This window comes from Scomber japonicus, chromosome 2 (genome assembly GCF_027409825.1).
Source record: "Scomber japonicus isolate fScoJap1 chromosome 2, fScoJap1.pri, whole genome shotgun sequence".
Lineage (NCBI taxonomy): Eukaryota > Metazoa > Chordata > Actinopteri > Scombriformes > Scombridae > Scomber > Scomber japonicus.
The window spans coordinates 25,987,357-26,000,764 of NC_070579.1; the positions used below are offsets into that span (position 1 = coordinate 25,987,357).

At 41.0% G+C, this 13,408-nt stretch overlaps 1 protein-coding gene across 1 annotated transcript; it reads right to left on the minus strand.

Annotated features, from left to right (window-relative positions):
* Positions 1-243: 243 nt before the first annotated feature.
* evpla (envoplakin a) lies at positions 244-11,303 on the minus strand. The gene is made up of 21 exons (XM_053333368.1): positions 11,226-11,303; positions 10,932-11,086; positions 10,412-10,535; positions 8,990-9,121; positions 8,747-8,788; positions 8,163-8,324; positions 7,904-8,011; positions 7,632-7,727; positions 7,396-7,506; positions 6,934-7,080; positions 6,614-6,768; positions 6,424-6,521; positions 6,139-6,311; positions 5,455-5,630; positions 5,106-5,244; positions 4,790-4,983; positions 4,518-4,668; positions 4,314-4,397; positions 3,961-4,068; positions 3,776-3,868; positions 244-3,642 (listed from the first exon to the last, which is right to left on the minus strand). The coding sequence occupies exons 1-21, from the start codon at positions 11,286-11,288 to the stop codon at positions 244-246; spliced, it is 5,910 nt and encodes a 1,969-aa protein (XP_053189343.1). The 5' UTR covers positions 11,289-11,303.
* Positions 11,304-13,408: the final 2,105 nt, after the last annotated feature.

Here is a 13,408-nt window from a genome sequence, read left to right on the forward strand (position 1 = left end):
ACAAACTGCATTCATATTCTGTTTTAAATAAAATCAAAAAACATCTGCCCATTCAGATATTAGTAAACAAAGGCAATTCAGCAGCAATCATTTTCACTAGACAAAGCTTTGCAGTAAAGACTTTTCCTGAGTCAAAATGTACACTGTAATTAACATATGCATTTTTGTACAATATGATCTCAAATGAATAGTAAATTTTATTGCTCCACAAATAAGATAACTCCAAGCATGTTGTAAACATATCTAGAATCTTGCATATCTATGAGAGTTGTAAGCTGGAGCGTAGCTGGACTCTTTGGAGGGAGCCGGCAGCATTGGTAAGCCTGATATTGGGTCTTTCTTACAGCGATTCAGAGCTTGTTTGTAGTTAATCTTCTCCTTTGTGAGAGGGTCTACAATATCCTTGATGTAGGTTGTGTCAGCCTGCAACTCCCTCATCATGGCACTGTCGATCATTTTGGACCCTAAGGCATCCATGATGCTGACCCTGCGGCCAGTGTTGGGATCGACCAGCCCTCCGGTCAGGTGCTGTGCCTCCATGTAGCGAAGGGCAGTTTCCTTTGGCATCCAGCCTTTCTGGACAGCCTCTCCCACAGACAAATGCTCTTTGGTCATGGGGTCTTCAATGCCAATAAAGGCCTTTTGTGCATTGAGTAACCTCTGGATTTGACTGTCATCAATGAGGCCTCTGGGTGCTGCCTTGTGAACCGCGTATCTCTCTTTGGTGTTGACATCGATGATGCCACCTGTCGCTGCCTGCGCCTCCAGCAGCCTTTGTGCGGTGGTAGAGTCGATCAGTTTACGAATGGTGGCACTGCGGATTGTGTAGCAGGTGTCAGTGTTTGTATCGATTATTCCAGCGACTGGGTAGTTTTCTGTTACAGAGGAGAGGTTAGGAAGGGCTGAATTCACTGGTTTGGCAGACTTTGGGGTGATTGAGTTGAACTGGGGCTGTTTCTTGTCTTCACCAGCAACCAGCAAGGCAAACTCTGAGATGGGCATTTTGCCTTGTTTGTACCTTTGTAAATCATACTGTGTCAGCCTGCCTTTCTTCAGGGCGTCTTTAATAGGGTACTGCTTGCCACTCTTGCAATCCTGCAGTACAGATGTCTCCCCATCAGGCCCCATGGAAGTAATTTCCTCCCAGTCACACTCCAGCTCCTGTAGATGAATGTACTGTTCACGGTCAATCAGGCCCTGCAGGTAGGCATCATAAGGAGACATATCTTTGCCTGTATCTGGATCCAGAATGGAGATTTTGGTGGAGACATTTGTCTCTTTGGTCCTCGTCTCGGCATTCTCCTCTTTCTTCAGATTCTGCTGAAGGTCTCGAATGGTGCTGTCTCGCACGTGGATTTTGTCTTTTTCATTCAGGATCTCCTTCTCCAAACGCTGGACATCAGAGTCCATCTTAATGCTCTTCTGCCTGCTCTTCTGTGTCTTTTCACTCATCAACTTGCTCTGCTGCTGGAACGACAGGCTGGTGTCATGTTTCTCGGCCTCAAGTGTCTTGAGCTCACGAGTGAGGTTGTCCCTCTCTCTCTGTAAGGCATCTCTGTTCGAAATGAGGGAAGTCTCCTCTTTTGAAGTGCTGGACTTGGTGCTTGTCAGGAGGTTGATTTTATCATTGAGACGTCTGATTTCATCCTCCAAGTCCTGCCTGGCAAATTTATTTTGAGATACCTGCTCCCTCAGGCGATCCCTCTCTGCTTCGACAGCCTGATCTTTTTCTACACGGACAATCTCTTTGTACACCGTCTTCTCACCAGACTTCTCTTTCTGTAAGATCTCAATTTTGGCATTGGTATTACGGACGTCTCTCTGGAGATGCAGGATATTGTTGGTTTCCTTGTCCATGTCTGACCGCACACTGTTTGTCAACCTCTCCAGTTTTGGGTCTCTCTCAACCTTCAGTACCTCCTCAACAACGATACTTTCCTCAACAGGTGGTGGGGCATTTTCTAGCTGTGTCATGCGCAGTTTGATCTCTCTGAGTTCAGACTCTGCTTGAACTTTCTTTTTGTGCTCGTCACTTTCTCTGAGGGTCCTCTCTTTGTCTTCCACTGTTGATCTTAGCTGCTGCAGGTCCAGCTCCAGCTGACGCCTGGTCATTACTTCTTCATCTAGGTTCTTGCCGAGTTTCTCATGCTCGACTATCTGTCTTGGGTCCTTCTGTAAACGTACGACCTCCTGCACAACCACTTTCTCCTCAGGTTTCTGTCTCTCCAACAGGATGTTTTTGTTTTGCAGGTCAAACACCATCTCTTCCATAGTGCGCCGCACCTGTGCCTCCTCACGTACATCTCTTCTCAAGCGGTCAGCTTCTTTCTCCAACAGAGGATCAGGTTCATACTTGATGACGTCTCTGGTGACGAGTTGGGTCTCTATCTTGGACTTTTCAGCCTTCCATTCATCTCTGTCTTTCCTAAGAAGTCTCACCTGGTCTTGGAGGGAGTTGTAAGATGTGTTTAAATGGTCCACCTGATCATTTAGCCTTTGAATCTCTCTCTCATTTTCAGGGCTTCTTTCCTCCTTAACCACCTCTTGGAGAACTTCTTTCAACTCCACCTTGGGCTTCTCAGACTGAAGGGTTTTCACTTCAGATGTGACCTGGGTGACCTCCCTCTCCAGATCAGAACGCTGCTTGTTGGAGTCTTGTATGTCCTTCCTTATTCGCATTATCTCCATCTCTGTAGTTGGATCTATACGGTAGATCTCATTAACTATTTCCTTCACCTCAACTTTTGGTTTCAAGTCTTGAACATCTTTGTAGCGACTGTGAAGTTCTATCAGCTCTTTGGACAAAGAGTCATTTTCAGTCTTCTCATTCTCCACACTGGATTGAATCTTCTTTGACTCATTGATAAGGTCAGGGTCTTGTTCAATCTTTTTCACTTCCTTAGTGATGACCTTTGGCTGAATGTTAGGAATCAGCCTCTCAAGTGCATTAATCTGGCTCCTTGTCTGGAAGATTTCATCATTGAGGAGCTTGCTCTTGTTGGTCTCATCAGAAATTTCTGTCTCAAACGTTTTCACTGCTTTCAGCATCTGTGGGTCCTGTTCCACTTTCACCACTTCCTTCTTAACCACCTTCTCTTTAATAGGTGGCTTTTTTTGCTGGAGAATTGTGACTTCTGTCTCCATCTGAACCTGCTCCTTATCTCGCACTCGAATTTCATCTTTCATCCTCTCTATTTCATCTCTCAGCTTGGCGGCCTCCACATCCAGTTGAGGATCTTTTTCAAACTCTGTCACCTCTCTGGTCACCAGTTTGGGTGTTGTATTTTTAAGGGTGTCCTCCAGGGTAGTGATTTTCTGGGTAACAACCTCAATCTCACCCTGGGTGGTGCTATGCTTCAGGGCCTCTTCATGCAGTTTGTTCTGAAAATCAGTCAAATGACTCTCCAGTTTTGGGTCACGATAGTACTGCAGGACTTCTTTTTCCTCAAGGCGCTCCACTCCTCTTCTGCTCTTCAGTGACAGCATCCTTTCTTTGAAGGTTTTCAGCTCTGTTTGGGCATGAGTTGTTCTTTCCTTCTCTTCATCCAGCTCTTTTACCAGATTTTCAAGCTCAAAACTACTCTTCGGCTGGCTCTCAAGCTGCACCTGTTGTTGTGCCACCATCTGAACTTTCTCTTCATTCTGCAGCAGAGAAATATAAATGAATTGAATGGCAGTAACTGATCAAGTAATTTGTTTTGTGACATAGCTTTAATTAGTTTTACTTTTGTGATAGTGAAAAAGTCATATTTTTATTCATAGCTTGCTCCCTTACTTGTGAAATGAGATTCTTAGCCAAGTTCATCTGCTTTTGGCGTTGGTTGTTTTCAGCTGTTGCTTCAGCATAACGGTTGACCAAATCTTTTTCCTATTAAAAGGATACACAGAAAATAATCAACCACCTTGATTCTCTAACAAATGCAATGAGCTTATGTTGAAATATGGGAGTTTAAATATTACCTCTTTCTGAACGGCATCGGCAAGTGTGAGCATATGAGGTTTCTTTGCATCAGTGGTGCCAGCATCGTCTTGCATACTGTTGTATTTATCAATGTTGGTCTCATACTCCTGCACATATGGGAAGAATTAGGTTAAGTTTTCTGGTTTGAGCACAAATTAATTAAATCAATTATTTAAAGTATGCTCGTATTCCCATTTGTGGATTATTTTTAAATAGTTTTTTAAAATTCAACAGCTATGAATTTGAATGAATTTATCTCTGTGGTTTTGTCTTTTTCTAAGGCCTAAAATCACCAGTGCATTCTCTCTTGTATTTTATTGCATTGTATTATAATACATTTGAATCGTCTTACATTGAGTAGATTCTGGAGGTCTTGAGACAGGTCCACCACTCTGTCCATATCATCTCCCTTTCTTTTCAGGTCATCCATCACCCTCTGCCATGAAAATGTTTAACAGAAGTTAATCACTATGATTTCATAATTTTACTATAATAGCAGTTAGAATATCATCCACTATTCTCCATGTTCCACAGTACATTCAAAAAGCAATCTCACCTCCTGGGAGCTCTGCTTGGCAGTGACCTGAGACAGATCATCGTTGAGGTTTATCTGGTTTTTCGGCAGGTTGTCAAGGAAGGTATTCAGGGATTTGGACGCACTTTTGAACTCCTGGTTCTTGGTTGCAGTTTCTTGTAAGATGTTTTCCCTGAAAGAATTAGTCAATATGATTTAAAAAAAATAATAACTGTAAAGCTCTGCACCACTAGATATATAGTGGTCAGCTCAAGTTTTGTTTTTGATTAAAACTGAAATGATCTTATTCTTACCTCTCCTTCACCTGATTGGCAACATTTGCATAGCGGGTCTGCAGCTGTTTGACCTCTGTTCTCTGGCGCTGGATGTCGGGGCAGTACTCTTGGTGAACCTGCTGCAGAGAGCTGCACAGCTGCTCTGTGGTTTCCAGATCCTGACTCAGTTTCTTCATATCGTTCTCAGCCGCCACCACAGGTTTTCTCTGGGACTGAATATAGAGGAGACAGGAGACATGCAATTTAAGATCTGTCAGATCTGTGAGTGGGAGATTTGCCTTTTATGTGGTTGATATTAGACTTTAAAGGGATGTAGAAATGCAGATGTCCTCACCTGAATGTCCTCAGCACGAGCTTGGACGGCATTTGGCACATCAAGGATTGGACCGTCCTGACTCAACTTCTCCTCAAACCCAGAGACGAGGCCATCCACCTTCTTTATCTGATTCTCCAGGTTGAGAGATGCATTTGCTCTGAGGAAAGCCAAGGAGAAATGTAGTGATAAGTGAACTGAGATTACTTAGTTCAGTAGCAAAGCTCAAAAAGACAGACTGACACCTATAAAAATATGACACGTCAGGTTATGTTGTCTTGGCAGTTCTTATTATTAATTGCATTCATTAACATTTTTTTTAATCCTCCACTGCGCCACTGCATCTATGCCAAACAAAACATATGCTTACTTCTTGGTGTAGAGGTCAGCAAGCGCAGCTATGCCGTCATGCTTGTTGTTGGCAGCGCTGAGTTTCAATGCCAATGCAGAGGAGGTATCACTGGGATCCTTTGACAGCAGGGGCTGCAGGTCAGACTGAGCTGCAAGCTTCTGTTTCTCTAGAGCATCCAGGTCCTTGGTAGCTTGCTGTGTAGGATCAGATTTAGATAATTTAGATATCAGGTCATGTAGTGTTCCTCCCTGATCAAACATAGAAACTGTAAACTCCAAAAAGAGACACCTGATGACCAAATTATGTTTCTTTAGCTTTTAATATATTAAGGAGGAGTAAAGTTCCTACAATAGCATTACTTGCTTTCAGTAAGTTAGGGTTAAACACATTTCTTTGATGATGAAATACTACATGTACAGTGTGATTGACAAAAAATTACAGCAACTTTTTTGTTAATCAAGTAATCATTTGAACCGCTTTTCAAGCGAAATTATAATTTTATAGACTAAACTAGTCATCAGTTAATGGAGAAAAACAAGCCAGACTACTTGGTAATGAACATAATTAATAGTTGCATACCTGATTTATGTATGAATGTTTTCCTGTTTTTGTCTTGACGCATTGCTGACAGAGAAAACGTATGCAAAAAACATGCTAACAGAGTGACAGAGAGTTGGAGTTTAAACAGTTTATTTGTCTGACCTCCTGCTTCTTCAGCCTGTTGGCCAGGTCTCCAGCCGGGTCACTGCGGCTCAGTGGGGCCCGCAGGCGGCTCAGCATGGCCTCCTCACTGTTGACCAGGTCGTTGTCCAACTTGTCCAGCTGCTGAGCAACCGCTGTCACTTTGGGGTCCGGTGGTGCAGAAGACACTGGGGCTGCAAACAACAAGTTGATTTATTGACTAATCTGATTGTGGCAAACTATTTGCAGCTAGTGGTAATTAATGATCCTCATTTAGGATATTTTAAGATTCAGTTTGACACTGACCTGATTGCTGGGTCCTGGACACGTCTGATTTGTGATTCTTCAGGGACGCTGCCAGAGCAGCTCTCTTCTTCTTGATCTCTTCCAGTTCACTACCCAAACTAAAGGATAAATGACATGGAAAGACAGAGAGTAAGTGACATATTCTTGCATCATTAATTCTAACTGCATAAGACAACTTTGTGATACTTACAGGTCCACTTTGTCAATGGCCTCTGGATCAGGTGGTGGGATCTGGAAACAGGCTCCTGGGAAAGTTATAGTTGCCCCATCGGTTGAAGTAACATCCCAGTTTTCAGTGTCTGAGTTAGATTTCAAGGTGAACTTCTCCCCTCTTGACAGAGATGCCTTGATTGTAATACATGAATAAGAAATAAAATCATTCTATACATGCCTAGAAGTTTAGAGAAGAGTGTATAAACACTTGACCTGAAAACTCTCAGTTAAATATATTTAACAGTCTTCGCCTTTTTTTGCTCAGCCCGACAACAATTTAAGGTTAAAATGCTCCACCTTGTCGGACTCTGAGTCACATAGGGCTTCCACTGTGATGGGTCTGTTGGGGGTACTGCGGCGTAGCTTCAGAGGAGCTATGCTGGTGCTGCGCCTCCTCAAGTCCGCCAACAGCTGCTCACTGTTCTGTACAGCCTTTTCCTCTGCCTGGTGGAAAACAGGGAAAAGAGAGGGAGTGAGACATTTTAGACTGCAAATTCTAATTTTATACGTTTGCTCCAAGATGGACCATAACAGTTTTATGCCTTTTTATGACTGGGGTGTCCAAAACAATCAGAACTCTGTGCAACATCCTCTATAATCTATTTATTTCTGGTTTTCTCTGTATTCAACTTGAGATACATGATGAAGGTGTTTGTGTAGGAGCACCTCACAGAGGTGAATGTCTTGAAACATATGTGTACTGACTTGCAGTATTTGATTCTGTATTTGTAGTGAATGTCTATAAAAGCTCCTGTGTACCTCAAGCTGCAGCAGTATCTCTGAGTTGCTCTTCTTGCCAATAGACTTGGGGTCCAGGCCATTGTTGAGTTTGGTCAGGGTCTCTGACAGTTGCTCAGTGTCCATTTGGTACTGGAAAAATAGCAGAAAAAGATGTTTTAAAATGTTTGTATGAAACCTGAATGTGTTGCATTACAGGGAGATATATTCAATGCATGCCAAAAGACAAACTGTGTCTGTGTGTGAGGTATTCTTACCTTTTTGAATTCCTCCACATTGTCCAGGTGTGTCTCTTGACAAATGCAGAAATTCAGGAATTTCTGCCACTCATTTCGTACAAGATCTCTCTGAGCCTAGAAATGTAATGATATAAGTCAATTTGCGCTGGATTGGAATAGCACACAAAATTTGACTTACAAATACGTCTTTAGAATGTTAAGTTGTCAGTTAAGTTGATTTAAAAAAAAAATAGGGTTAGTTTTAGACTTAAAGTAACAGGACTTTGTCCTTTTCAGCTTTGCCTTTATACCTGTATTGTTGGAGTGGCAGGATGCTTCAGCTCAATAAGCCTGTCTCCTTCATCCTGGAGTTTGTTCACCTCGCTCTCGTGTGACAGCAGACTGTTGTTCTTGAAGTTCTGATTGACATCAAATCAAAACAAGGTCATTTATATTATTAGACATCCCAGTACAGAACAAAGGTCTCACTTTAGATCATTCTGGACAAGTAACATAATCTTATTATTTCAACGTCTCACAGCTCTGACTTAAAAACCCATCAGCACTGACCTCATACTGCCTGCGTACATCAGGTGGATCCACCATACGGTCACTCCAGTCCTGTTTCCTGATCTTATCCTGCTCTTCTTCCAGGAAGGCCACTTCCTTGTTGCAGCCCTGCATGTATTCGTACAGGCTGCTCAGGTAGTGGCGACGCCACTTGGAGTTGTCCTGAGGAGAAAGTCAATAAAACTGAGTAAAAACCTGAGAAGTTCTGAAAGTGAAAACTATGAAACAGCATTTCCAGAGTATCTGAATTAGTATCAGTTGTGGAAAATAGAAGGAATAGCCCCAAATCTGTTTTTTGATTACATTTTTTAAAATGTCAACACAGGAAAATAAAAGAAGTGTGTATCTTTGACTCTTTGGATAAAATTAATGGGTGCATAGAATAGCATGTCAGTTATAGAACAGAGGTCAAAAAGTAAATTTAATTATAAGGTGACTTTAAACAAAAATGACCGAGATATTTCTGAAAGATCTCCCAATAAGTGCCCTGTGATTTTCTATTATAGTCAATGTTTTGTATAATGATATTTTAAAATAAGGAAACTATGAGTTTTGTTTTCTTACACATGAACAACTGAACTCACCAATAGATTGTTGTACTGTTTCTTGAAGGCTGTATATTTCTCCTAGAAGACAAGACAGCAAAATGGATACAGACAGATGATGATTATTTATTACAAGCTGCTCATTAAGATTAAAGAAGGCATTAAAAGTTTCAGTCAGCTGCTGTGGTGAGTGTCAACCCTCTGAGTGTTTTGCTGAAGTGAAGACACCCATAATGACATGAGGATATATTTTCATTTAAATATGCTGGAGTGTATATTCACCTTGCTGCCAGCAGAGCTAATGCAGAGCTGGGAACTGTACGCATCAATCTCTTTGTGCAGGATATTGTGAGCGGCGATCTGCTTCTCCAGGTCTGCCATGGTTGGGCCATACTCCTCAGTGCTCACCTCTTTCTGAGAACAGTGACATCAGAGGAAGAGTGTTAATGTATGTAGAGATAGATAAACACCTGAAGGAAAGTCTTTACAGGTCACTCTTTTATTAGTTGTGTTGTTAACTTGTAAAAGGTCCGTTTGGCCTCCTGTAGAAACATGACGGTGCAACATGGTGGTTTCTGAGGAAGAGAACATGCTCCCTATCTAGATATAAAGGACTCTAGGTCTAGGGCAATGAAAGTACAATCATTCATATTTTCCAATTAATACACAATTTAAAACATACTTGTGAATGTTATTTTGCATTTCTGCTAAGTCAGTTCTACTAGATGCCACTAAATTCTACAAACTGCATCTTTAAAGAGGTCACAAATAGTTCATTTTTTTAAAAAGCCAAGTAATTTCTTTAAACAGCTGGGTACTGTAGTTCTTGGTAAACATCAATCAAATAGGAGTAATGGTGTATTTTGGGAGTCTTTTCTGTGTGGATTAATACACATTTTATTATTTATGGGGACAGAATGGTGTATGTAGGATTGACTTAAAATAAACTACAGTGTCCATGTTCATCTTAATAAAGGAAAATGTCATCCAGTGCAATGCAGTGTGACTCATTGACAGATTATACTTGGTTTTAAGATGCACATTGGGTGATTGGATCCAAAGTGGACAGCATTGTGATCCAAATACTCAAACCACTGCCTGAGGATGTGTAGTATGCATTTAACCACATATCTTTTGTAGTGTCCTAATGCGTCCCTGACAAGGATATACAGTAAGATGAAAATACACCATCAATGCAGGACATGCAGGTTGTTTTGGTGACAGCTCGCCAACATCAATTGACCTTGTCCTGTCAACAGCTGGATTGCATGTACATGTATATTAGTTGTACATTTTTGTTTTGCTTAAACAAAGCTGGTGCTTGTCTATAATAACTGTGAACACAAGAGGTCAGCTGAACACCTTGGAGATGCTTGACAGACACAAATGTGAATGACTATGTGTCTTGGATGTTCACTTGTGTTTGGATCACCCAAATGTATTTAAAAACCAAGTATAACCAGCCTATTTGATGTGTTTGTAATCATTTTTAGACAATAATGGAGCTCTGTGCCACAAAATAATAAGATGTATCAAGCTTGGTCCACATGGACAGTATTTGGCTAGGATCAAATCATTCTTGCTTTTGGTGTCTTCATGGCCAGCCTTTTTCTGTAAGCTCAAAGAATCACACCAAACCTGCATATTCAGAGAATTTCTTAGCAGACTTGCCCCCAAATGTTGAGACAGCGCTGTAATACTTACTTGTTTCTGGTTCAACACAGGGGCCCAGTCAATTCTGGGCATCAACGACACGTCGTCAATCTGCTCAAAGATGTCTCGGTAGAAGGCGCAATCCTTCAACCAGCGCTCATGAAGGTGAATGACACTAGTGTCACCAGAGAAGAAAGAAATGAAGAACCATGATTAATATTTAGTCTAGTAGTTTTATCCTTTTTCCAAAGTATGATTGTATGTTTGCTCATTTGGACTGAAAAAATCCAATCACAAAACTGACTTGTCTTGATTGACAAAGAATGTGAAAATGTATTATGTATTTAGTTAATATTAAGCACTTTGAGTCTCCATGACTCTAAGTATTGGTGTTAGGTTGGAGACTTGATGATAGAGTACATAACTAGTGTTTTGTGGACTTTAAATGTGTATTAGGATTTCTAAATTCAAAATATCATGAAATGACTCTGTCTGGTTTGAGCTGATTATTATTTTCATATATTCAGCATGGTCTCTTCTTCTGTATTGCATTCATTGTGTAACAACTCACTCGCTCTCTATCTCTCTGGCCTGTGGGTGTTTGAGCTTCTTGGCTTTGCCTACGTCCAGGAAGAGGTTCTGCAGCAGGCCCTCAGCCTCGCCCAGCTTGCCTGAGATCTCAGTCTGATACTGTAAGGGGAGGTCTTTCTTCTCATTTTCAGCATCCTGATGAAAGCAGACAACCATCAATCAATCAATCAATCTTTATCTGTATAGCGCCAAATCACAACAAAGTAATCTCAGGGCACTTTACATATAGACATGAGTGCACTATCTGAGTGCCAGTGTTTCAGTGTGTTCTCACCACAGCCAGCAGCTCCTCTGACCGGAGGATGTCTTTCTCCACCTGGTCAGCATTCTTTTGCATCTGGGCGATCAGCAAGGCCAAGCTGCTGGCTTGGGACCTGCAGGGTAAGGAAGAGGGTCACAGATTAAAACATAAGTAGTGATCAAATCATGTCTGACCCAAGATCAGTTCAGTATTCCCATTTCATGTTCAACAATCCTCATACAATGCTGCATCTGAGCACCGTCACTTACCAGTGGAGGTGGCTTTTTTATTTGTTCATGAAGGTTTGGTTCACTTTCAGAGGCTCTCAATAACAGACAAGTTTTTAATTAATCATGATTTCAATATTGATCACAAAAAAGATATTTTTCTGAAAAAACTTAAAGTTTTGAAAGTGTAAACTCTGATTGTCACGATACATTTAATGTTGTAAGACAATAAAGTTTAAGGGCAACACATATTTTAAAAGCATATCCACTGTCAAAAATCTGCACAGTTTTATCTGTTTTACTTTTATTACTTTTGTCAAGTTTCTGACCTGTTTATCAAGATCAAAAAAATAATCACAAGTCTCAAGGGGTGTTGGGAGGGTGTAGGGTCAGTGCGAGGATAGATCTTTTCACCATCCATGCCACGCCCGAAGCGTTCTTTGAATGCTTACCATTCCTCAGCAGGTGACTGTGACAGTCACTCCCTCTCTCACTGTCACTCTTTGTAACAGAGAAAATGTATAGTGATGCCTCAGACACACAAAGGAGGACATTTCAGTGGTTGGGGGGTGTTCAATTTGTGGTTTTAGAGTCAAAAATCAAATGATTTGAGATTTAAGGATTTGAATGAAGATAAGACAGGATGATGTTACAATTTAATTAGAGTAGGTTTGTTTGTGTGGGAGAGCTTTGAACAGAGGAGATGTATAGTGTGTGGTCGGTTATGGTGGATGTAAATGAAATCAAATTATTTGAAAAAAGGAGAGCAATCAATTGGATTTAAACAAGGGACACTCATAAACAGTTTTGCAAACTTTGTATTGTGATAAAGTTTGTGGTAATATGGTTTTCTCCAACAGCTGCAACTTACAGGTTGAACTGAATTTATACTGTTTCATGGAAAATATAACACTCAATTTTTCATTTTTGTGGACATAAAAACAATCTTTCCCACAAACTGGCTCGCTTGCAAGTTACCCTTTACCACCAGAGCCCGGCAAATTACATAATACACTGTAATAACCTTTAACTCTGAGATAGCTTTTTGCAATATGCAGCATTTACTGTAAAAACAGCCACAAAACATCACAATTGCATACAACAAGATAAACTCTTGCTGAGAGGTATTACTACAGTTACTTCCCTCATGAAGCTAAACCTCTGAAATAACATTGATGTGTAACATTGAACCAAAGAATGTTGGCAAACCATCAAGCACCTCGCTGGTTAACTGGCTCACATACCAAAACTACCTCAGTACAACAACTCATGTCTCCCTGAGAGAAAAACAAGCAAATGTCCTATAAGAAAGATTTACGACAGCCTGAATGCATTTTCATGCCGCTCTTTAATGATAAAGAGACAGAGGAATGCAGAGATGTGTTCCTCGGCGGCACTGACTTACTGAGCTGAGGGCTGATCTGGTTCTGCAGCAGTTGTGACAATGGCCTCCTTATTCCTGCTCAGTCAGCAGGAGGGAGAGATATGTGGTGTACACACACACACACACACGCACGCGCAGGCGTTATTTCTTAAGTTTCCTTAATAATACACTAAGGAGCAAAATACTTGGACTCTTGTTGGTTATGACCTGAAACTGCAAATTCAGTCACTACTGATGCTCTAACTTATTGAAGGTGATGAGACATTGATCTCTCTGCATGCAAAAATGAAAAAAGATAAGGTAATTACAAAAACCCATAAGAGTCAACAGAGCCTGGATTAGTGACACAATCCTGATATAATCTACATGCTTTCACAGTCTGCCCTTTCTTGACGTGTGCCACTAAATTTGTGTTTTGGGATTTCATTTCTTTTTTGGGTGTCTTTGATATTAGTTACCTTGTCTCCTGTCAGAGGAAAAGAATCAGTTGTTTGCTCATATGTTCTGGTTGTTTAGCTGTCATTGTCTCCATCTTGATAAAGGTAGGTGGACCTGAAAATCTGACATTTTCTATTATTTCATTATAGATGTTGTAATCTACAATA